This window comes from Xyrauchen texanus, chromosome 36 (genome assembly GCF_025860055.1).
Source record: "Xyrauchen texanus isolate HMW12.3.18 chromosome 36, RBS_HiC_50CHRs, whole genome shotgun sequence".
Taxonomy (NCBI): Eukaryota; Metazoa; Chordata; class Actinopteri; order Cypriniformes; family Catostomidae; genus Xyrauchen; species Xyrauchen texanus.
Window position 1 is genome coordinate 27,367,801 of NC_068311.1, and position 26,652 is coordinate 27,394,452.

General features: G+C 36.2%; 1 protein-coding gene across 1 annotated transcript; it reads right to left on the minus strand.

Moving 5' to 3' along the window:
• Positions 1-4,770: 4,770 nt before the first annotated feature.
• Positions 4,771-26,652, minus strand: rtn2a (reticulon 2a). The gene is made up of 10 exons (XM_052107247.1): positions 26,555-26,652; positions 21,892-21,945; positions 20,745-21,224; positions 19,731-19,916; positions 14,366-14,573; positions 12,430-12,568; positions 9,838-9,907; positions 8,685-8,731; positions 8,289-8,347; positions 4,771-8,053 (listed from the first exon to the last, which is right to left on the minus strand). The coding sequence occupies exons 1-10, from the start codon at positions 26,583-26,585 to the stop codon at positions 7,978-7,980; spliced, it is 1,350 nt and encodes a 449-aa protein (XP_051963207.1). The 5' UTR covers positions 26,586-26,652; the 3' UTR covers positions 4,771-7,977.

Genomic DNA, 26,652 nt, shown 5'->3' on the forward strand with positions numbered 1-26,652 from the left:
CTTTTTATCTCATAATGTTTACTTTTATCTCATACTTATGACCTTTTATCTCATAATGTTTACGTTTATCTCATACTTATGACCTTTTATCTCATAATGTTTACTTTTATCTCATACTTATGACTTTTCATCTCTAATGTTTACTTTTTCTCATACTTATGACTTTTCATCTCATAATGTTTACTTTTATCTCATACTTATGACTTTTCATCTCATAATGTTTACTTTTATCTCATACTTATGACTTTTCATCTCATAATGTTTACTTTTATCTCATACTTATGACTTTTCATCTCATAATGTTTACTTTTTTCTCATACTTATGACTTTTCATCTCATAATGTTTACTTTTATCTCATACTTATGACTTTTCATCTCATAATGTTTACTTTTATCTCATACTTATGACTTTTCATCTCATAATGTTTACTTTTATCTCATACTTATGACTTTTCATCTCATAATGTTTACTTTTTCTCATACTTATGACTTTTTATCTCATAATGTTTACTTTTATCTCATACTTATGACTTTTCATCTCATAATGTTTACTTTTATCTCATACTTATGACTTTTCATCTCATAATGTTTACTTTTATCTCATACTTATGACCTTTTATCTCATAATGTTTACGTTTATCTCATACTTATGACCTTTTATCTCATAATGTTTACTTTTATCTCATACTTATGACTTTTCATCTCATAATGTTTACGTTTATCTCATACTTCTGACTTTTCATCTCATAATGTTTACTTTTATCTCATACTTATGACTTTTCATCTCATAATGTTTACTTTTATCTCATACTTATGACTTTTCATCTCATAATGTTTACTTTTATCTCATACTTATGACTTTTCATCTCATAATGTTTACTTTTTCTCATACTTATGACTTTTTATCTCATAATGTTTACTTTTATCTCATACTTATGACTTTTCATCTCATAATGTTTACTTTTATCTCATACTTATGACTTTTCATCTCATAATGTTTACTTTTATCTCATACTTATGACCTTTTATCTCATAATGTTTACGTTTATCTCATACTTATGACCTTTTATCTCATAATGTTTACATTTATCTCATACTTATGACTTTTCATCTCATAATGTTTACGTTTATCTCATACTTCTGACTTTTCATCTCATAATGTTTACTTTTATCTCATACTTATGACTTTTCATCTCATAATGTTTACTTTTATCTCATACTTATGACTTTTCATCTCATAATGTTTACTTTTATCTCATACTTATGACTTTTCATCTCATAATGTTTACTTTTATCTCATACTTATGACTTTTCATCTCATAATGTTTACTTTTATCTCATACTTATGACTTTTCATCTCATAATGTTTACGTTTATCTCATACTTATGACTTTTCATCTCATAATGTTTACTTTTATCTCATACTTATGACTTTTCATCTCTAATGTTTACTTTTTCTCATACTTATGACTTTTCATCTCATAATGTTTACTTTTATCTCATACTTATGACTTTTCATCTCATAATGTTTACTTTTATCTCATACTTATGACTTTTCATCTCATAATGTTTACTTTTATCTCATACTTATGACTTTTTATCTCATAATGTTTACTTTTATCTCATACTTATGACCTTTTATCTCATAATGTTTACTTTTATCTCATACTTATGACTTTTCATCTCTAATGTTTACTTTTTCTCATACTTATGACTTTTCATCTCATAATGTTTAATTTTATCTCATACTTATGACTTTTTATCTCATAATGTTTACTTTTATCTCATAATTTTGACTTTTTATCTCATAATGTTTACTTTTATCTCATATTTATGACTTTTCATCTCATGTTTACTTTTATCTCATAATTTTGACTTTTTATTTCAACAAAATGAGATTGTTGATTATTTGATAAAAACAAATAATTTTGACTTTTATCTAATAATGATTACTTAGCATCTCATAAATTTGACTTATCTAATACTTATGACTTTATTTCATAATTACGATTTTTAAAGTCTTAGTTTTTAATCTTAAAATTATGACTTGTTTCTCATCATTTTGACTGCAGTTTTTAAAGTTGTATTTACAGTATGCAAGATTGTTTTAGGACAATTTGTATTCATCTATTGAGTGAAAATTGGAATACTTCTAAGAATTTGTGTATTTGAGATGATATTTTATTAAAAAAAAATGCAAAGAAGCAAATATTGTACAGTTATTTATTATACTGGGTAAATACTGTATTCACAAGAAAAAAACAAAATCTGTAAACAAAATTTCTCACATTCTGTCAATAACATCGAATCATGTAAACCGTTTAAAAATGCAATGTCGTAATGGAGCTGCGACTTATGTAAAAAAATATATATTCTGGCAATGTTAGTGATGTATTAAGAATTTTCCAATGGTATTGAATAGTACTAAAAAAAAATCTGATAAAGAGTGATAACTGGAGTGATGATGGCACTGGCTCCTTCTTCTGCTATAATGGCATGGTGTCTTAAAAATATTGCAAGCAGAACAGAATTACACAGTATTTAGAAGCTCAGAGCAAAGATGACATGAGAACATCATAGTTCAGGGAGGATTTGAGAGCACATAATTGCAGTACCTTAACTATTTTCAGAACATGCAGTATAACATTCTAAATCTGAAAGGTAAATATGCAACTTTGGGTCTACTGTGGAAAGTTATGTTTAAATAAAATAAAAAGTAGACATAGGCTCTCCCTGTTGAAGAAAGAAAGAAAGAAAGAAAGAGAGCGAGCGAGCGAGCGAGCGAGCAAGCAAGCTTGTTTGTCTTAACTGATCTCCCAGCCTGGTCATGCTGGTCTGTTGGCTGTTTTAGAGGGGTTTTGGGCACTTTTAATCTAGCCAGGCTGGGAGAACATCTTAAACCAGCAAACCACTTTTTGTGGTTTAGTTGTTTATTTCAGCAGGGATAACTGACATTCACAGTAAACCACAAAGGCTTTGATGTACTACTGCTCAATGTTATGGTATTTTACTCTCAATGGAAAATAGGATTTCTCTAATACATTTTAATTTGACTACAATTTCTTGGCAATCTTATAATGGGTATATATTGTCATGTGGATATGCCCGCCATTTGTTGACAGGGATTACAGTAAATAGATCTTTGCTGCCACCTGGTGGTCAACATTCAAAGGTTTCACACTAAACTATTTTGCAGATAAGTATAGAGACCAGGGCTAATTGTTACTTTATACTCAAGTGAATATTTCTCAGGGTAGATTTATATTTGAATGTCCATTTCTGTGTAGCAACATACCTTAAAGGGATAGTTAACCTAAAAATGAAAATTCTCTCATCATTTACTCACCCTCATGCCATTCCAGATGTGTATGACTTTCTTCTGCAGAACACAAATAAGGATTTTTAGAAGAATATTTCAGCTCTGTAAATCCATACTATGCAAGTGAACGATGATCAGAACTCCAAAAGCTCCAAAAAGGAGATAAAGTCAGTATAAAATTAATCCATAAAACTACAGTTGTTTAATCAAAGTCGTCTGAAAAGATCCAGTTGGATTTTGGGTGAGAACAGACCAAAATGTAACCCCTTTTTCACCCTATATCTTGTCATTGCAGTCTCTAGGCATCATGATTTCAAACTCTATTATATTTCATTTTTGGGAGAACTAATCCTTTAAAGTCTTGTCTACTGAAAGTTAATAAACATATTCATCGTTATTGCCCAAGAAGTTTTTTTTTTTTCATTTATCACATGTTGACCTTTTATGACAGGATGCCCCATTATTGGTAAAACCATTGTTTTGGACAACAAATAATGTGATTGATAAATTGTATATAATTATGACATTTTATACATGTGACAACCTGCCCTGCTAAAAAGGTGACAACTTCCATACAAAAGTACAAAACCACTTTTTGATCACACAATTGTGTAATTGAAGGCTTGGCTAAAAACACATAGTGACTGAGATATAGACTTATTGACAACTAACCCATTGCCCCTGTTACTTAAACCTACAAATAATAAAGATATCACTCATAGGATAATGCATGTTTACAACTTATATCATGAAGCAAAGTGATCCCAAATCACTGACCTCATAGTTTGTGTCAGTTTTTATTAATTATTTCTCTTTTTGTAAATCAACTGACAAGGTTAATGCAAATTTCCAGATTTATTTGAGAATACCTTCTCACTTCAAGGCCAACCAGTCATCACATAACTTACCAGGGACATTTGTCTCATTTCCTTTTAAAGTACAGTATAGTCAAATAATAAGGCTATGATAAGGTTTTTATGTTTAGGTGAAAGGTGGAAGATTTTTAGATGAATATTTCAGCTCTGTATGACCATTCATTGCAAGTAAATGGTGGCCAGAACTTTGAAAGTCCAAAAATCACATAAAGGCAGTAAAAAAGTAATCCATAAGACTCCAGTGGTTAAATCCATGTCTTCAGCAGAGATATGCTAGGTGTGAGAGAGAAACAGATCAATATTTAAGTCCTTTTTCACTATCAATCTCTGCATTTACTCTCACATATTTCTTCTTTGTTTTTGGCGATTGGTATTCTTTGTGCATATCACCACCTACTGGACAGGAAGGAGAATGTCTAGTAAAAAAATACTTAAATATTGATCTGTTTCTCACCCACACTTATCATATTGCTTCTCAAATATGTAATGAACCACTGGAGTCTTATTGATTCATTTTATGCTGCCTTTAAGTGCTTTTTGGACCTTTAAAGTTCTGGCCTCCATTTACTTGCATTATATGGACCTACAGAGCTGAGATATTATTTGTTTGTGTTCAGCAGAAGAAAGTCATACATATATATTTTTGTGTGAATTATCTCTTTAACATAAACTGCACAAGTGATTGCAATATGCATAACTTGATATGTGATGAAAAAAAAAGTTATTATACCTTTATTGAGTGTGCAAATGAATCAATTGAGTGCAGCAATTAAACTGACCACTTTCGATTTTTTTTAACATGCTGATTTCAGGTGGTTATCAGCGTATTGCCGTGCATGTAAGTGCGCTTAATGTTACATTTACACAAAGGGCTTAGTTTTGTTTTATCAAAGTGGATGATAAAGAAAGATTATTCTGTAAAGATCTGTCTTTGGAAATCACATGTACAGGTATGTATGATTAGATTAGATTAGGTCTGAAAGAACTGTTATAACAGCAGGTCTTACTGCAGCATATGCATAAAACAGGGATGACTCATACCATTTGAAGGAGTTTACACCATGTTTAAAGTGCTGTCTTGTCCTTGCGTTGGGTAAAGCCACATTTTACACAGGCCTAATCCCAAACCACAATTGTGAATTGTGAAACTAGAACACTGACGTCAGATATGCATAAGAAAGGAAGTACCATCAACACACACTCAGGCCTGTGATTCTAACCATTTAAGGTTTAAATGCTTCCTAATGTTATCTAGAAAGAAGGGTGAGAAAGGGGCATCATGTGGCCGACCCTCATTGTATAATATGAAATTGCTCCATTTCTTAGTTGCACATTGCAGTATTCTCGCATTTGAGTACTCTGTAATTGTTAAACTACTGTAGCAAACCATTAGCAGTCATACAACAGAGAGCTCTCCAATTCCTTTATTAAGACTACCAGACAATAATAAAGTTTCCACTGTCCCAACTTTTATACATAACCTTATTAAATGTAATGTAAATACTATAGTTTTTTTTTTTTACATATTTTGATGAAAATGTCAATGGTGCCTGTGCAAAAGTTGCCACAATGTTATGGTGTTCTAGGTGGTTGCTAGGGCATTGCTAGGTGGCTGTTATTGTGTTCTTGCTGGTTGCTAGGTGGTTACTTACTGGTCCAAGTCAAACGAGCCCACCCCCAAGTGTCTATGATATTCTGGTCCCTAGATATGACTCAGGTCCCTCTTTCAATGTAAGTCCATTTAATCATCCAGTCACAGGCAATAGTTGAAAGTCTGATCGTTTTTAAGTATTTGTTCACCTCTTCTCAAGAATCAGCGTGATTTGAAGTACCTTTCTTGTCCATAACACAAACAGTACACTAATAAGTAACATGTCAAAGTTACTTAGGGTTAGTTTGAATCCCTAACCATATGGTAATAGTGACGCTTGCCTCAGCAAACACCACAAATAGTCAACAACAAATGTGTTTGAAATACTGTTGCATTTATGCTTCAAAAAGACTCCGATTCACATATGACTGGTTCAGTTGGTAAGAAAAGCTAACTAAGCCTTTGTGGTAAGCAATGTTAATAGTCAGTGTTGTTGTAAAAGGTCAGCAGTCAGATATGTGATGCAGTCATCAATGCAAATCAGATACGGTTTCATAATGCTGACTCATCAATTTTGGTAAAGCATGGGAACTAGGTAGATGGATTTGCTTTGACATGAGGTCTAATTTTTTTCCTCTAGTTGCAGTTACTGAACACTAATATAACACCAAGCAAACAAAACATCGGAAAAGAAAAGAACCTAGTTGTTTGAATAGCTCTCAGGTACAGGCTTAAAGAGATAAAATCACTGTCATTATTCACTCACCCTTATGTTGTTTAAAACCCATATGACTTTCTTTCTTTCGTGGAACACAAAAGGACAAAGGGACTCAGTGACCATTTACTTTATAGCTTTTTTTTTCTTCATATAATAAAAGTGAATGGTGAGGCCTAACATCTCCTTTTGTGTTAGACAATCATACAGGTTTGGAACAACATGAGCTTGAGTAAATTATGACAGAATTGTTATTTTTGGGTGAACTATCCCTTTAAACTGCCCACGCATACAGATTATTTTGAGACTGTCAGATGTAAAAGGTCGATCTGGAACCTGGTCCTGCATTAGTGTTTTGTCAGGCAAATTGATGTCAACGTGGTTAAAAAAATCACTGTTTACATTTCTTTTACTTAAATGAATTTATCCAATGTTGGTTTGTTTGGATTACTCTCAAGAGGCTGTTATATTACTGGCAGCTCATGTATTTAAAGCATCATTATTTACTCACTTTCATCCCACCCCAGGTGTGTTTGACTTTCTTTCTTCTGTAGAACACAAGCAAAACATTTCCAAAGAATATCTCAGCTCTGTACGTCCATACAATGCAAGTGAATGGTGACTAAAACTTTGAAGCTCCAAAAAACACATAAAGGCAGCATGAAAGTAATCCATAAGACTCCAGTGGTTTAATTCATGGTTTCTGAAGCTATCTAATCTGGTTTGGGTGAGAACAGACCAACACATAACTCCTTTTTCACTGTACATCTTACCATCACAGTCTATAGGCACGATCACAATTTCAAGCTTGATTACACTTCCTAGTGCTTGATGCATGCGCAGAGCACTAGATGATGCTAAGAAATGTAATCAAGCTTGAAATCATGATCGCCAAGGAGACTGCTGATGTCAAGATTTAAAGTTTTTATATATAATTTGGTCTGTTCTTAATAAAAACGATTTGATTGCTTCAAAAGACATTTATTAACCCACTTTTATGCTGCTTTTATGTGCTCTTTGGAGCTTCAACAATTTTCTCACTATTCACTTGCATTGTGTGGACCTACAGAGCTGAAATGTTCTTCTAAAAATCTTCATTTGTGTTCTGCAGAGGAAAGAAAGCCATACAGATCTAAGAGGTGAGTGAATGATTAGAGAAATGTCATATTTGGGTGAATTATCCCTTTAGAGTATCATCAGTCCAGCCGAGTCACTTCCATACACCCATACTAATATTTCAATGTGGTAATAAAAACAGCGTGTCTTCGATGAAAATAACTTCATTCAAAAATTCCAAAACCTTTCAATTTCATTTGAGATTGTTCTTTGCATGGTCCTCCCTTACATCCATATTCCCTCCCTTATTAGGCCCTGCCTCATTAACCCTCTGGTGGGGTGGGACTCTGAGCACAAACTGCTAATTAAGACATTTTGGAGTGACAGTGTGTTGCTCCTCCCCTCTCCTCTGTCAGATGTCTCAATAGGCTTTGGGTTTAGCTCCACCAGGCGTGGAGTCAGGTGGTGGGCCGCCACCCTGAGTCAGGCGATAAAGGCTGCACAACGGACAAAAAGCAAATGCAATTTTATTTTTAATTTGAATGTTATTTCAGTTCACTCAAAAAGTCAGAGTCAAATTATCATTGGTTGATGGAGACTAATATTAGCTGACAAACAGTTATGATTACAAATATCATGATTCATATAAGTCCTCATATAAGGTATAAGGATGATATAAATTACACTGTGGAAAGTGTGCTTCACAGTTTGCAGTGTGGGCGCAATACTCACAAGTTCTTTATGTTGTCAATGCGGGCTTGTACTGCTACAAAACAGTTGTCTACCTTATCCTGTAATAGAAGAGAATGTATGAAGTTGCAACAAGCAGAGTCCAAAATTAACTCTCTATAGCAGCAAATGTGAGACAAAATTAGTAACTCAATTTCTGATGTTTATAAAAAAGTTACATTTATATTTGCGTAGTATATAAAATTTTTACCATTATGTTTGATTAACAAATACCATTATTAGGCTACTTATAATGACTTTGGCAGCATAGGGCCCCCCTGGTGATTCGGGGCCCTACGCAACTTGTGTAGTTTGCATATAGGAAGGACCAGCACTGGGAAGTATACAGAGAAATATGTGATGACACTGTTATTGTAGACCAACAAGTTTTTACATTACCTGGTGGCGTCTGTAGAACAGAGGGACAGAGAACACAGCAATCACACCTAAACACCACATGATAACAAGAGCAAAACTAGTTAGACAAGTATTAACATTATGCTTTACCTAAAGCACCATACTAATAAAGCCCTACAGTGTACGTCTCACATTCCAAATTACATAACCATGGATATATACTGTACATGTAATTATATTGCAGAATTGTACATTAGGGTATAGAACCTTGACCACACCCCCAATTCCCCTATTGCTTTGATTGCTTATTTAAATATATAATATATTGTATAGTATTTGTTAACTTGTCAATAGGATTGTAATACATTGCAATAATGTCATCCTTCTTCCAACTGTAAGATAAAGTGCATAAAATAAAAAAAAAGTCTTAAAGACCTCCTAATATATAAACTCCAACATAACAGAAACTCTTCTAAATCTCAACATAACAAAACATTAAACACTAACAGATCTCCCCCTTTTTACTCTCCCATCGAGTTCCATGCAAAGCATGCTGGGAAATGGAAATCACCAGCCCAGATTCATCAATGTTTTATAAACACCACATAAAGTATTAATGTAGTTACAACTCAAATGGTTTTAGAAAACTTCCATTCTACAAATTTAAATGGATAGAACACAATGATATCAAGTTGATTAAAATGTTCTAGAATTTTGATGCTTGAGTTTGTTTTAATTAAGTAAATTGAACAAGCAGCAAGAATCCTTTTTTGAAGGCATATGGTAATGGGGGAGGGGAATTCTCATTCTAGAGTGCATTTTATTGACAACAATATGTGTTGAGAAGGATTAGTCTTCAATGTTTTTGATGTTTTTTGGTCTGTTTTCCCCTAAAGGTAAAATGTAAACAAGTATATTTACCCTAAAAAATATATTAATTAATATATTTATTTAGCATATTTATGCATTTCTATTTTATAACAAAATTCCATCAAATTAAACAATGTAATGTTAATAATATAAACGTAGATATAATTTATTTATTCAGTTTTATTGTTTATTTATATGAGATTGAAATGCGTAAATCTTAATGTAATTTTGTTTGTGTATTAGTGCTATCATAGAGTTAACATTAAAGCTGACAGAAATTTACTAAAATACATTTTTAGTTAAGTTTTAAAAAGGGACATCATACCAATAACAAGCAGGGTAAGGCCATTGCAGAGGTTTCCCAGGAATGTCACCAGGTACATCAGCAAAAAGAACTGAGAAAACAAGGCACATTTCATTAACTCACTTCCCAAAATGTTTGCATATACAAACATATATGCAAAACACAAATCTGATCCCACAAGAAACATTCTATAGTAAACCACAGTTCACAGCCAGATAAAACCAGCAGTATATGATGATTGTGAGTTTTACTGATAGGAGATTGTTATCTAACACTATGGTGTTGCCCTTAGATAAAACATTTCTCATTATATCTCTCAGTGTGGAGTTTCTAGTCTTAAACTAGAAACCAGGCACTCAGGGTCAGACAAGACCCTCTTGTATATTCCCGCTGTCTCGTACTACACACGACCACATGTATCCTATGTCACATACCACACAGGTCATAGTGTGACTCAGTAAGCCTTGGACACTCTCAGATTTAAGGACTATTTAGAGTCTAAGACGAAGACTCAATGTCTCTGCACTTGGCAGAGTGTTTGGGTTTGGGTCACTTTTAAATGACCTCCAAAGTGTGCCGAATCAGCCTTGAAGTTCTCCCACTCAGAAGTATGAGATGAGGAGGGGGGTGGGGGTAGTTCAGGTCGAACCACTGGAAGTCCGAGGTAGGGGGAGCGGGGGAATCTATCAAATAGCGCACCTCTAACATTGTACAGTACTAATGAAAATAAGTCACACTACAAAACGTTACAAAATAAAACACAATTCATTCATAATACTGTGAATATATAATTTCACAGACATATTGTTGCATTTTTTTCTGGTTTGTGTGAAATCGTTAAGAATAATATAAAACCAGACAGTCTGCACACCCCCAAGATGAATTGGTTTAGTCTTGATTGGTTGGCAGTAGTTATTATTGATGCTCGAGAGCCAAATCAACACAAATGGATAAGAAAAGGTCTAAGCCATCAGGTGCCCAGTTTAGGAAAAATCGGGTTCTCTTCTTTATAAGTGTGTTATTCTATGTGTGTCTTTGTGTGATATAGGATTTGTGCAATTTAGTTTTATTTGTGTGTTTTTTGTTAGCAGTAGGGTAATAGTGTAATAATTCGATTCTCTTTTTTAATTTTATCTATATACTACAATTTTTTTCTATTTGTCTTTGTTACTTCTTCTTTTTGATATTTATGAGTCTTATTTTTGTATATATTTTAATATGTATATAGTTGTAAATGTTTTGATAATTTGTGTTGTTCCAAATGTCTGAATAAAAATGTGTTAGTGCAGAATGGTAATTAGTTTCCAGGGGGGTTTCGGGGTTCGGCCAGGGCGCCATACAAGCTAGAACCGCCACTGTTTATGGTTAAATGCTAATGAAAGACGTCAAGGAATATGCAAAAACTTGAGAGCCAGATACAGTATATCTCAAGATTTTCATCAAAGGAAATATTTGTAAAATACAAAATAAATAAAAAATAAATAATAAAACCAAAGAAATCTCTCATGGACCACCCAAGTCTGACAACACATTCCAAAAACACTTGTAGAAGTATTTCTTGTGGTGAGTCAGTAGTGTAATTATCATGACAGCTGTGAGCTATGATGCTTTGCTGTATTTTAAGTGCACAGCTGATCTACAGGCCTGAATTAATGACAAAATGTTTGGAGGAGGGAGGAAGACAGCAGAAACTAAAGAAACGTTCACGCACAGAATATACTGAATAAGAGAGGAGAACAACAAAGAGAGAGAATATAATAATTTAATAAGTAGATGAGTACAAGAGAAGTAGAAAGAATCGCTTATGACAGAGCATAAAATTGGAAAGGTGAATGAGCATTAAAAGTGTGATATGTTCTGAAATGGAGACATTGTAAGAAATCAAACTTAATTATTCAGGGTATATATATATATTGTATATTCCCTAGATATTTTAATGATTTTGCTGGCATTATGAAATTTAACAATTTTGTGAATACTGCAATGATTTTAATGTGCTTTTTATTTTGCCATTAAGTTTTTTAAATTAAAGATCACACCATTATTAACAATTGTCCCTTGTCTCCCAAACTGCATGTTTAAGAGTGTTAAGATAGATGTTTCTATAATACCTATAATTAAAATGTGAAGTAGCAAAAATACAAATCGTGTTCATGAGTTCAGTTACATGAATCAGTTAAAAATTCATAATCATTGATTTGTCTGTGTCGTTACTCAGAAATAATTATGGAAATCCTGTGTTTTGTATGGTTTAAAATTATTTAGTGAAAATGTGTGTAGGTAAATATGGCTGTTTATTACTATATTGGGTTATATTGGTATGTATATGCAGTTAATGAAAATTTTAATGAAAATAAAAATGTTCTTTATGTTCATTCAGTGTAAAACATTGTAGAAAACATGCCTAAATTGTTCTATATTTTACTGTAATTCACTTCTTGGTGGATCCTCTGAATGAAAAAAAAAAAAAAATGTTAAGCCATTTTAGAGCAATACACTACAAATTAAATTTTGTCAAAGGGCTGTATTTTTAGCTATATATATATTTAACAGCCCTAGTGAGAAAATAATTATTTTTCTTGAAGACATGCCTAGAAAATGTACATGCCTTACCTTGAGTGAGTTAAACAGGTTGCCAACAAAGAACAGGTTCCTCATTGTATCCACAGCAGAGCAAACAAGCACAATGACTCTCTGCATGTATTGTTGAGTCTCTTCTCCACTTAAACTGATGTCCAAGTCTATATATGACCTGCAGAACATGAACACAAAGATAGACACTCATTGCACCAACAGATATTGACAATTAATTTGGTTTCTTATCATTTGGGGAAGACATGTATCAAAAGTGACTCATTTTAGTTGTTGGAAAATGTGGACAAAAAGGCCTAGCTTAATATTTATTAAAAACAAATCTAAACAAGAAAAGTTAGTATTTTTTTCTATATTCTATATTGGTTATATAGATACATGTTATATACATACAGTGTATTTAGATTTAGGTGTACAATGTGAAACCTGTTATTATCTTAATGGCTAGAGAAGATAAGAGGAGACTAGAGGAAAGGAGACAACAATAGAGGAAATGAGAGGAGTCAAGAGGACGGTAGAGGAGAGATGAGATGAGTGGACAGCAGAGGAGAGGAGACAACAGGACAGGAAATGAGAGAAGACAAGAGGACAGGAGAGGAGAGGAAAGGAGAGTTGAAGAGATGAGACAAGAGGAGACAAGAGGACAGGAGATGAGAGGACAGGAGAGGAGATGAACGGAAAGGAGATGAGACAAGAGGACAAGAGATGATATGAGAAAAGAGGACAGGAAATAAGAGGAGACGAGAGGACATGAGATGAAAAGAGAGGAGATTCAAGGAGAGGACAGGAGATGAGATGAGACCAGAGGAGAGGACAGGACAGGAAATGAGAGGAGGCAAATGAACAGGAGATGAAAGGAAAGGAGAAGAGATGAGACAAGAGGACAGGAGATGAGATGTAATGAGACTAGATGAAATGAGAACACAGGAGATGAGAGGAAAGGAGAGGAGATGGGAGGAGATAAGAGGACAGGAGATGAGATTAGATGAGAGTACATGAGATGATACCAGAAAAAAGGACAGAAAAAGAAAGGAGATGACATCAAAGGAGAGGACAGGAGATGGGGTGAGATGAGACATGAGGACTGGAAATGAGAGGAGACGAGACAAGAGGAGATGAGAGGATAGGAGATGAGAAAAAAGGAGACGAAACGAGAGAAGATAAGAAGACAGGAGATGAGAGGAGATGAGAGGAAAGGAGGGGAGACAAGAGTAAAGGAGAGGTGAGGAGATACGACGAGACTAGAGGACAGAAGATGAGAGGAAACGAGAGGAGACTTAAAGAGAGAAGATGAGATGAGACAAGAGTACATGAGATGATACGAGAAAAGAGGACAGGAAAAGAGAGGAGACGAGAGGACAGGAGAGGAGATGGGATGGGATGAGAGGACAGGAGAGGAGAGAAAAGGAGAGGAGATAAGAGGACAGGAGATGAGAAGAGATGAGAGGAAAGGAGAGGAGACAAGAATAGTTGAGAGGTGAGGAGATGAGATGAGACTAGAAGACATGAGATGAGAGGAAAGGAGAGAAGATGAGAAGAGATGAAATGAGAGGACAAGAGATGAAAGGAGAGCAGACAAGGGTAGAGGAGATGAGTTGAGACAATAGGAAAGCAGATGAGATGAGACAAGAGGAGATGTGAGGACAGGAGATGAGAGGAAAGTAGAAGAGAGGAGAAAAAATTAGAGAACAGGAGATTAGAGGAGATGAGGCAAAACAAGAGCAGACGAAAAACATGAAATGAGAAGAGACAAGACAAGAGGGGAGGAGAGGAGACAAGATGAGACAAGAAGACAGGAGAACAGACTAGATTAGAGGACAAGAGAAGAGACAAGAGGTAAGGAAAGAAGAAGACACAAGACAAGAGGACAGTAAATGAGAGGAGATGAGAGGATAGGAGATGAGAGGACAGGAGAAGAGATGAGAGGAGAATAGAGGAGCAAACAGCCATCACTCACTGGAAGGGGTGTGCTCCGTCTCCCAGCTGGAGTGCATGCAGCAGTTTGTAATAGATTCTAACTGAGATGGTCAAGCACATGATGGCCAGGGAGAGAGTAGACACCACAGTAATGATGCTCAGCTGGAACAGAGACAGCAGGCCCACTACCAGCCCTGTGAAAACCATGCCTGTCCGCTCCATATCCTTCCAGTAGATCAAGTCCATTACTGTATCAATAGAGAAAGAGAGAAGAGCAAGTACTGAGATTTTAAACTTCAGGTGTGGAGATGATTTTGTTCTGGTACAGGGCACCCACATGAAACATAATAAATAAAATAGTTGAACAGCTCTTCAATATATATAACACACTTACAATTCACGCAATTAATGTATGTTCTAACAATGGACAAAGTTTATATGAACATTGTTATATGTTTGTCCCATACATAGGCTTCCACTGTAAAATAATTTTCTGTGGTAATCAACAATATTCCACATATTTTTTCGATGTATTAAAAGTAAAATGTAATTGTTCAGCATGGTTAATAGTCCAAAGCAACAATAACAAAACAAAGTTTAAGTGAACTTCTAATTTACACACTTAGTTTTAAAGCAAGTACTAAAGGCCTTGGCTAAATGAGTGGGTGAGTGTGTCAAAGTAATTGATGACAAGGATACATACTGCAAGGAGTCTTTTGGGCTGACCTGGACTATTATTAGACAACGAAGAAAGGAAGAGTAACACAGAATTTTAAGTGGTCTCTTAAGCACCTGCTGATAGAACTCATCCTGCATCCCAATCCTTATCACAAGTCTCAAAGCTTCAGGCACAATACAACTTACTCTCCTGGAGTCTCAGTGATGAGAACGGAAGTTTTATTAATTGGGAAAAACTTTTCCAAAAACCTAGTGAGCTGTGCCTATGGATCTTTGTCTTATATATGTGAGATGCATAGATTTGGTGTATAAACACTTTCTTAGTCCTTGAATCATGACATTGCAGCCATTGGAGGGTGAGTTTTAGCAGTTCTAAGCAGTCGCAAATTTACACTTTCAGACATGCTGTTATTCAGATGAATATGCCGGTTTGTTTTTTGTGAATAATAAGGTGCCCAGGAAAAAGTATGAACGTAAAAACATATTAAACTAAAAATAAACATGCAAACACAAATATGAGTATACATGATACAAGGAGAGTTATGCGTGCTCTCAGTTTCACTCACTCAACGCAAGCACTTTCTGTGTCAATCGAACATGCATGCTCTCAGTCTCTCATCAGTCACTTATCCCAGCGTTATTTGTGAGAACCCAGATTTGAATCAGATGTTACCTCAAAACCACTATGGTAATAACAGCAATAACAGTTTAACCTTCAATAATGGCACCGCATCTTCACCCAGTTGCTTATTAATTAGTGATTAGCATTACAATAAATTGTCAAAGATGGTAAACAACTCATAGATACTAATGATTTCTCACTAAAGCAGTTTTAGAGATTGTAATGGATATTGTATCTCTTATATCTGAATGTATCTCATCTGTGTGTAATGCTCTCATGGTGTTTACTGGTTGCTAGTAGATCTTTTACAGTGGCAACATATCTATTCATAACTGCTTTCAATTTAAATAAATGTTCTCTAGAGTTTACTCAGAATGGTGCTAAAAACACACTCAGATAACCACTCTGTACAATTGAATTGAACAAAATAGCATCTCAGAATGCACAACACATCGAACCTTGATGCGGATGGGCTACAACAGCTGAAGACCACGTGGGGCAATTCATTAGGACCATAGTGTTCCTAATAAAGTGCTCAGTGAGAGTAATTGCAGCTAATAACTTGCAAAAGTGTGACAAAGGGCACTTATAAAAGAAGTATTGGCGATTGGATCGATATCAGCTGATCACAGTATTAAATTAACAGTGATAGTAATCTGCCTCAAATTTCCTGATTGTAGCACCACTACTAGCTAGACTTTGTAACCCAGCCTCACTTTCCCCTGTCTAAAGAGGCTCGTAAAAGCTAGGCAACAGCTCACGCTAATACTGAAGCTAATCCATTCAGAATTACCTCAACACTAATGCCATTCATGCCTGCAGTTCGACCCTAAATGGCTGGACCAACAGTAGAAGCAGGTGGATAGACTATTTATGTCCTCAACGTAACGTATACAAGGACACCGGCTTTGAACATGCCTGTCTATTGTTCTGGCAGGTGGCCCATCAGACTTATTTAATGAGGTTAGCAAGCACATATTAGAAACACTCACCTCAGGCAATATGTATATGCATATTAAACAATTGCAAAGCTGCAATAAAATACTCTTGTTTTGTGCATCTAAGATATGAAAAGGTACAGTTTTAAAGCTTTAATCATGTCAGCCACACAATAACTTATGTTTGTACATATATTGCTATATGTAATGGATAATGTACAGTCAGACAGTCATTATCACAATATGAACCCTAATTTATTTTGTTTTATTTTATAATGTCCGGCTGACTGTACATTATATCTGTACAAATATTGATTTGAGGTGAAGAAAAAGACCACAGAGTAGTACGACATGGAATGTAATATATCTGTGTAAGAAATCAGTTCACAGGGACAACGGCCAACAGTTTAGCGGTTATTATCCTAAAATATATCGCTGCTAAATGCTGTGATTGACCAATCAGAGTCAAGTATTCCAGAGAGCAATGTAATAAATATAAATGCAAATAAAAACTACCAAGGACATGCACTGATTAATATCAGCAAGCACACATGCACATACAGAACTGCTTATACATACACCATCTTCAGTATGTATATTGACTCAACTGCAATCTCATCTCTTCAGACATCACACTAATCTTTCATTCGAAGAACAAAAAAACAATAGTACAAACCCTAGTTCCCTACCCTAAATTCCTAACTTTTTGCAATGTGGTACAGACAGGCAGAAATCAACCTAACCCATGCAAGTCTGTACCACTAACCCTACTCAGCTCAAATGACCCTCTAAGCCGACAAAACCACTCAAAAAGCACCAGTTTTTGTATAGTTCCTGGCTCCTCACCTTTACTGGTCATTTTGGAGTCTTCATGGGCTGATTCCTCTCTCACCTGTGTCTATATCACTGATCTACTCGAAACCCCCTCAAGTTGTTTTGGTTGATGTTACTCGGTCAGCAGCCCCCTAGCCCAATGACCCAAAAATAAAACTGCACAGTTGTGGCCACCCCATTACAGAAGACAGAAAGAGGCAGTCAGGGTTAGACTGAAATGAGGGGGCATTACACATATACTCACAAACACAATCAACATCTACAGTACATGCATGTCTGTGGTATGTAAACTTATGAACACAAAATGAACATCCTGCAAGCCTACATAACTTCACAGGGGAAAATATGTCCTGCCACTGTTCACTAACTATTGACTATGGGCCATACAGTATGCCTTGGTTCTTAGATTTCATTTACATGGCCTCATGAGCGGGTTTAAGTCAGAATAACTTGTATATGTAAACTCTATGTGTCATTGAAAAATAAGGTTGTCCGAGGTGATAAAACTTTTGAAATCTTTTTAAAGTATAGTTTAAAGCATGTCATGTTCATGAAAATATGTCATGTTCATTGAAATGTAATCTTTGTTTGCATGTTGGTTTCATAAATTTTTGCTAGGCAGTTGCTAGGGTGTTATGGGTGGATGTGGGGTGTTGCTAGATTGTTGCTAGTATGTTATTGCTGGCTTTATAAAAACTTCACACACAGTCATAAGGGTTTAGGTTTTCTGGCACACGAGAACACAATGGATACTTGCATGTTGGTTACACCACCTGACATTTTTATATACAGTATATATATTAAGGCTGTCATTTTAACGCTTTAATTCAGTGTGATTAATTATATAAAAAATAAGCATAAAAAATAAATACAGCAATTATCATGTCCCCGAACCATAATAAGGAATATTCCTACTATCCGAGCAATTTCAGCTTGAAGTACCACCTATTTTCTCCAGGGGGCAGTAAGCACAGCTTATACAGAGAACAGTAAACCACACTTACCAACAGCAGACAGCACAAGATAAGAACATGTTATGGAATGCAAATCCGAATTTAGGGATCTCAAGACATATTTTTCGAAGTATTAAACTACATTTAATTTGACAGTGACTCCAAAAGCCTTTGTCTGACGCAGGTGTACATTGGTGCATCCTTAGACAAGCCCTCATGATAAATCTCGGACTGATTGACGAATTCAGTTCCAAAATGGATTTCTTTGAAGTCTTGGCCAATGTTTGGCATATGTTCAATAATATGGAAATAAACAATATATTGGATTCTAAAGGCAATTATAAAGGCATTATCTTATCAATTCTGTACTCGTCTGCACAATAAAGTAATGCTTTTTAATTATCTGAATGATAATTTTTTTAATAATACATATATTTTATTCATGATAATTTAAATATAACTATATATACTTATTTAATCATTATTGAATTATTGATATTTGAGAGGATTTCTCAGTGAATATTTATATATGTGATTAATTCGATAAAAATTTTAATTGATTGACAGCCCTAATATAAATAAATATATATATATATATATATATATATATATATATATATATATATATATATATATATTTAAACAAAATGATTTCACTGCTTTTTTATCATTTAAATAAATAATAATAAAAGATTATTGCAAACAACTTAAGAATTTCTTTATCATATATACGTATTTACACAAGATGGGATGTTCTAAAATCATGCTGCGATAACATAAATCATCAAGTTTTACACAAACCTGTAGAGTCCATGCAAACTCAAGTGCATGCTGTTTTTTAATGCAAAATTATAAAGTGTTGAGACAATTTGTAATAATAATAATTATTTTTTTTTTTTTTGCATCAAATTAGAAAAGAATGAAGACTCATTACCTGTTCAGATTAAATTTCTCAGGCTAAAGATTTCACACCTAACCTCCGTGTTGGATCTACATGCCAACAATAATGGATCTAGCCTGTAACGCACATGCAGACATCATGACTTGTCTTGTATTTGTTTGTGTGGATAATGAAGACAGACTGGCCAGGAATGCACTCAATGGCATCAGCCCATTATGGAAACAGCCCATAGAGTCTGTTACCATGGAGATGGACACTGTAAAACAGGAGCATATGTGCTAACATGTGGGAAGCCTGTGCTTACTGTGAACATGGGAAACCTTATCCCTAGTTTCTGTTTCATATATTGACATATTGACTGACAAAGTGCTTTCAGAAGAAACCGTTCATATGAAAAATTAAAGCTGTTTCAGAGAAATCAAATACAGCGACTAGATTGAGAATTAATTTAATTCCATACAGCAATAAAGTTGCCTAACCTGCAATTTTGATGCAAATTGTTGGCCCCTCTGATAAGTTGAGAGTAGAGTACCACTGCTCACAGATCTGTTCTTCCTGAGTGATTCGACCAATGGCAGGAGGTGTTGTATGTGATGCGTCCACCATCTGCAGAGTGACTGTGGTTTCCATGGCAACAGAAGTATCTGACCCATGAAGCTGTGGTGCTGCCAATATAATTAACATTTAATCCTCATTATATGACCTAGATTATTTATATTTATTGAAGAAAATGTAAGTGTAAAATGTAAGTTTGCTTGGGTGTTACTCTACGGTTGCTAAGGTATTCTGAGTGTTTTTTTAGCACATTTTTATGTGGTTTCTAGCGTGTTCTGATTGGCAGCTAGGGTGTTTCTAGGTGATTGCTACAGCAGGGTGTTATGGGTGGCAGCTAGGGTGTTGCCAGGTGGTTTTTAGAGAGTTAAGGAAGGCTGCTAGGGTATTATGGATGGCTGCTAGAGTGTTGCTAGGTTGTGACGGTTAGCTATGGTATTAATGTTGGCTGTTTTGGTGTTGCTTGTGTGTTGTGAGTGGCTGCTAGAGAGTTGCTAGATGGTTGCTAGGGTGTTATGGCTGGCCCTTGGGTATTGCTAGGTGGACTCAAGGGTGTTCTGGGTGGCTGTTAGGGTGTTGCTAGGTGGTTGCAAGGGTGTTATGGGTGGCTGTTAGTGTGTTTCTAGGTGGTTGCTAGGGTGTTATGGGTGGCTGCTTAGCTGTCTAATTCAAGAGAGATATTCTATGGGATTTGGTCCTTCCTTTTATGCAAGTCTATGGGATTTTTTTTCTAGATTTTTGTCCGCATGGTGAAAATCATAAGTCTGATCCCTGATTAAAGTAGCACAGCTCTGCATGCTGAACAACTGCATGATGTCCCCAGCACAAATTTAAGTATTAAGGGTATTCATAATTATTAATACTAAGGGTTAGGGATTTGATCAGCTAAAATGTGTACACATGTGTATGGGTCATGCACACAATAGTAACTTCATGAACACCTGTTATTTGCTCATCTTTATGACTGCATGTTAAGCTGCGTGTTTGGATGCCTGAGATCTCCTCAATTGGTTCCCATGTCCCTGTATCTTTATCCTGAAATTCCTCAACCCTTTTCTGAGAAGAGGGCTCCAGAGTCTGCTGCAGGGTCTCCTCTTCTCCTTCCACAGGCAGGAAGGCATGGGGGTCCCACTCCATAGCAGGAGAGTCTATGGATAACTGACTCTCCACAGTGTCCGTGCGGTTCAGTGAACCGCGGCTGCCCCTTCCCCCTGTCCTGCGGCGCCCTGAGTCTCTCCGTGATGAGCTGTCAGTCTCAGAGAAGGCAATGTAGGAGAAGGTGAGCTCAGAGGAGTTCTGACGTGGCGTGCCCCATATGGATGAGCTGCTGAGACATGTGTCATCATCCTCAAGGCCTTCTTCATCATCAGACCATTCCCTGGCTGTCTGCAGTTCCGGGAAGTCGGACTCCTCATTTCCACCTGAGCAAAGATAAGAAAGATTTTTAGAGGGTCAAGATCTAAGAGTATTAACTACATTCTCAATTGCTAAGCTAGATTTCTTACCTCCTAACACAAATGTTACTTAAGCATTAAAATAATATACAGTATATTATGGTTGAACTATCTGTTTGACCAAGCAATGACAAATTCACCACTGATCATTTTCACATGCAAATGAGCTTTGTGGCAAACTTGCGGCAAATTGTCCATTGTTGCCAAAGGTTTGCTGGAGGTTCACCACTACCAACAAGTAGCTCCAAACTTCTGGCAAACATCTGCTATTAATCAAAAGCTCATTTGCATGTGAAAATATCAAGCTGCAAATTTGCAGCAAGTTTGCAGCTAGATTAGATTTTTTGCAAGGGTGGGGCCAATCCATAAATGTTAAAATACTCATGGTTTTAAAAGAAGTAATCAACATTATAAAACAAATGCTTTCGATTGAGCTTAACTTGTATTGAACCCGGAATATTCCTTTAACACACACAATGTGTTCTGGCTACAGTATACTGTATACTGTGTATAAAAGCATTTCAGTTCACAGGGATAATCAGGACTATTATAGATGTGGATATCAGGAAAACATGCAAAGATCATATTTTTGAATATATTTAGATATACTGTATGTATATGAAAATGTCCTTACCATCTGAGCAAGGAGGAGTGGAGTCAGGTGTTGAGTTCACTGTTCCAAATTCCTCTGAAATGAGAGAACGAAAGGCAATATGACAAATGCAGACACTTGAAATATCAAGCTTCTCAGGTCTGGAGTGCTGCATTAGGACCTGCTACTTTGACAACGTTCAGGATAAACAGAGATGAACACCACAATTATGAAGTCTATAATATAATGATTTTAACACCATAAGATCATTTCTAATTTCAGGATTAGTTTAGTAACAAATAAGTCAATTGGCAGGAGATTTTATCGAAAGCAACTCACAGTAAATTGTTAGAGGGGAGAAAGTAACCTGGCATTGTTCAATAGCACAATGGCTAGTTGAGCACAATGCTGGTTGCTAAACCCTAAGCTTTAACTACTATGCCACCATCAAGCATTTAACAACGCCTAGTCTCACAGTGACCATCTGCTGCAAACAAAAATGTTCATCAGTTTCAGTCTTATTGACTGGTGGAAGTAGTAGAATTCGAGGTGTTATAGACAAATTTTTTTTTTTTTAAATTGACCAAAATTGAATTTAAGTTAATGACATCAAACCTTTGAAAGATTTTTGAAGTTTTGTTTAAGGCATTTAGTAGCAAGTAAACTTGATTTCTACAAATCTGCTTTGTTGTCTGTTTGTGAAATAGCTTAAGGAATATTCAGTACAATCAAGTTAAGCTCAATCGACAGCATTTGTGGCATAACTTTGATAATTACACACACACACACACACACACACACACACACACACACACACACACACACACACACACACACACACACACACACACACACACACGTTGTGTTTCCATGTTTTATGGGGACTTTCCATAGACATAATGGTTTTTATACCGTACAAACTATATATTCTATCCCATGACCCTAACCCTATCCCTAAACCTAACCCTCACAGAAAACTTTCTGCATTTTTAGATTTTCAAAAAACATAATTTAGTATGATTTATAAGCTGTTTTCCTCATGGGGACTGACAAAATGTCCCCACAAGGTCAAAAATTTCAGGTTTTACTATCCTTATGGGGACATTTGGTCCCCACAAAGTGATAAATACACGCTCACACACACACACACACACACACACACACACACACACACACACACACACACACACACACAAAAACTATTTTTTGTGTGACGGGTTTTCGTCATCGCATAACATTGTCATGGCATGCATATTGTTTACATAATGTGGCTATAGTTTTGAAACTGTGAGTATTTTAAGGTGGACAGATTGACTGCATTCACTTCCATTGTAAACCTTACTTGCCACACTGCCGGGGACGGATTACCAACCGGGCCAATGGGGCCAGTGCCCAGGGGCCCTTGACTACCAGGTGGCCCTTGACTGCCCTGGGCTTTAAGGCTGCGCAATCTAGTTTGGTGATCCCCCCCGCTTGAAAACCCTTTTGTGCATGAACAACAAACACCCATCCTCCCAACGCTCTACAACGTTTGGGTGGAGGGTTGCCCTTGGAGGTAATTGGCCCCAGGACAGTTCATAATCCGTCCCTGCTCACTGCAGATTTTTTCTTTTATGAAAAGAAGGGACGAGTCGAAACTAATATTGATGTTAATCAATATTGTGCTACATTTGCTGTCAATTGAACCTGGAATATTCCTTTAATAGCTTTTGTTTTTGGATGGACAATTCAGTGAAATTGACTGCAAAGTCTAAATATGTGTCTTCTTTTGTGTTTTCTGCACAGCTGGTTGCAAAATTACATTGAATGGGGTTTTTTCATTCCAGTCTATTGTTGTGGTATCAATTCCCAAAGCCACATCGAAAGAGCATGTAAAACAAAATGAACAGTGGTTGGTCACTTTTCATGTTGGTCAGACAGGCCTTTCCTATCAAAAAGGCCCCAATATGCTTAATATGAAACCGAAGAACGAACAGGTGTGTCATCATTTAGAAAATCTTTTTGCCAAAAAGGTGTTTTTGTGTTCGTTTTGGTGGTTCGTAACATCTCGCCAGGGCAAACTTTAAGGAAAACGTCTAACTGGCTGCTAAACACCTTACTGCCATTAGTTCATGTCATAGGTATACGTGACCTGGAGCTCTACCTAGTTTGAGGCCAACAGCAAATTTTTGTTCAATCAGTTTAAATCAGTCAGCATGAACACACCGGCATGCAGAGTTATTTGCAAGCTGGTGTAAATGTACCTACATCTGTAGATCGTTTGCATATGACACTTTTCCACTGCACGTTATGGTTCGACTCGCCTCAACTCTACTTGCTTTACTTTTCTGAGCTTGCATTTCCACTGCAGTTTAGTGCCGCATCAACGTGTCTGGGATTATAGGCTGATTGTCATAGTTGCACCGCCTCTACTGCCGTGACATAATTTTAAACACGACACAAACTGCCCAAAACAATAACAAGACCGCTAGCTGTTAGCTTGTAGCTTATTGTGCTGCATAAAGCAGTTGTTGCATGGTGATTTTACACAAGTGTAACAGTTAAATTGGCCTGGTTGTGTTAGAAGCAAGCTTCCAGTAGCTGGTGAACTAAATAAAGTGAAGCTTTCAAGCAGAATATAGAGTTAATGTAACAAAACGTACCATCCTCCATCGTGGCTGAGTCCAGGGCACTTTTCCTCCCATTGCTCGCCAGTTTAGATAGCGTACATTTGATCGAACCACTTCCACTTTTCCTTGATGGTTTTGTAGTCACTTAAGTTTTTTTTACTTTTTCCTACACTGTTGGTAGGTCCGGTGGTAGCCGTGTGCGGCCAACAGCTGAGACACTTCCTGAGATATCTGTTCTCATCGCTAAAGAGTGGACTGTCTGCACCTTGTTTATTGATCATGGCGTGGTTTTGCGCACAGACGTTTATTTTTTCACAATTCGAAAGTTGCGTGAACAAATTATACTGTTATCACTGTTGCTAACTTTAAATCTAGCGGGTTGATGTCGTGTGTAGGAAATCCAGTGACGCTGGTAGTGATGATTCTCCCTGACCAATCAGTGATCTGCAGGATTGTGGCAGGGCGGAGGGCAGGGCCGGGTCGTGATCCTAATTAAGCCTCCGTAAGGGATAAAGGCCGACTGCAGAGGATCGAGGCTTAATTAACCTAATACGGAATCGGGTGTGTAGGATCACGACCCGGCCACGCCCTCCGCCCTGCCACAAGGATTTTGACGTCACATTTAGTATCGGCTCGGCTCGCTTGGAACCTCGACGAGGTGGTACTAAAAAAAGTATCAGGTACCAGGTACTATCCATAGTGGAAAACCCCAAAAAAGCGAGCAGAGTCGAGTTGAGTTGTACCATGCAGTGGAAAACCCCCAATAAAGAAATTTTCCGAGACCACATCATTAGATTTTTTGTTTTGTTTGTTTAATTAGTCTACAAAAGGAATCAAATCTACTCAAATACTCTCAGGTTCCCATTCACTCATGTCCCATCTGTAGCCGAAAGCCATTCAAACATCTGCCCAAAGTAAGATATGCCTCTATCACCATTCTTTTGTCTATATTTTGCCCATTAACACTCTTTTATACATCCATATTTGCAGTAGTGTCAGTGTCATCATAAATTAGAATAAAATATTTTAATCGGTCCATATTATGTCTGCGTATAGTGTGTTAGCACATTAGCACCATTCATTCTGTATGTAAATAAGACAAATTAAACATTATCTATTGCATATATTACTTAAAATTTTCATCGAGTGCTTAAAACCACTTATTTTACTGATTTTTCATTACATTTTCTCATTGAATCATAGAATAATTATGAGGCATAAAGTAAATGATAACCCATTTTCATGTCACATTAGTTATGGTTTTAAATGTCTTGAGTGTCCTCATATTTAAATGTATTTCTAAACACCCCCCACAGCGGTGTGGCAGTTGTCTTAATGTTTGCAAACAGTATACTGTTGCACGGCTGTTTTGAACATCTTTTTACCCTTGAACGAAGATGTTTGGCGTGCTTCTTGGCCATAAACTGCAAAGTAGACCAGACTTGGCCAGCTCATGTCCATTTGAATATTATGGATAACCATAAAAGAAACATGATAATAAAAGCCGTTGCTCCACAATAATTGTGAGCTCCAGAGCTGGAACCACCATTTTATACACTCAATGTAATGAATGAAACTTACCAAATGTACCTGTATGTAACGTGTGCTTTAAGTGATAAAGAACATATGTCCAAGATTTAAGGACATTATCCACAACAGTTCCTGTTGAATACCCCCTAGATTAATAGATGTTTTACAGAATGATAGAAAAAAATAAAAAATAATATATATTTTTAACTGGGCTTAACACTCACATAGGACAAACTAGACAAACACAAACCAATACCAGTTGATTCCATCACTAACATCAACACAAACACAAGGTCTCACTCCATTTTGTATGATTGTTATTGATCATCCCTAAAATGCATGTAAACACACCACAAGTCATCTTTACAGTTGCTGCAGCTAGTACACACTGCAACATCAGCAAAATCCAGCAAAAGAGATTGGTCAATGGATGCTGTAGTCAGTACATGACAGAGAAAGATGCATGAGGGAGGATTCAAGAGAATGTGAACACAAGAGAATATGATCAGCTACATATAGGGAGAAACTGATCAGTTGCGAGCAGAGGAAACAAAGGAAGCACTCACTGCAGTGGGAGAACCCTAGAACCTGACCCATGCTCCATCAAGACACCGCTGGGCCCATCCAGTCTGGAGTCCCCCTCTCTCCTCCGCGCTATGGCAAT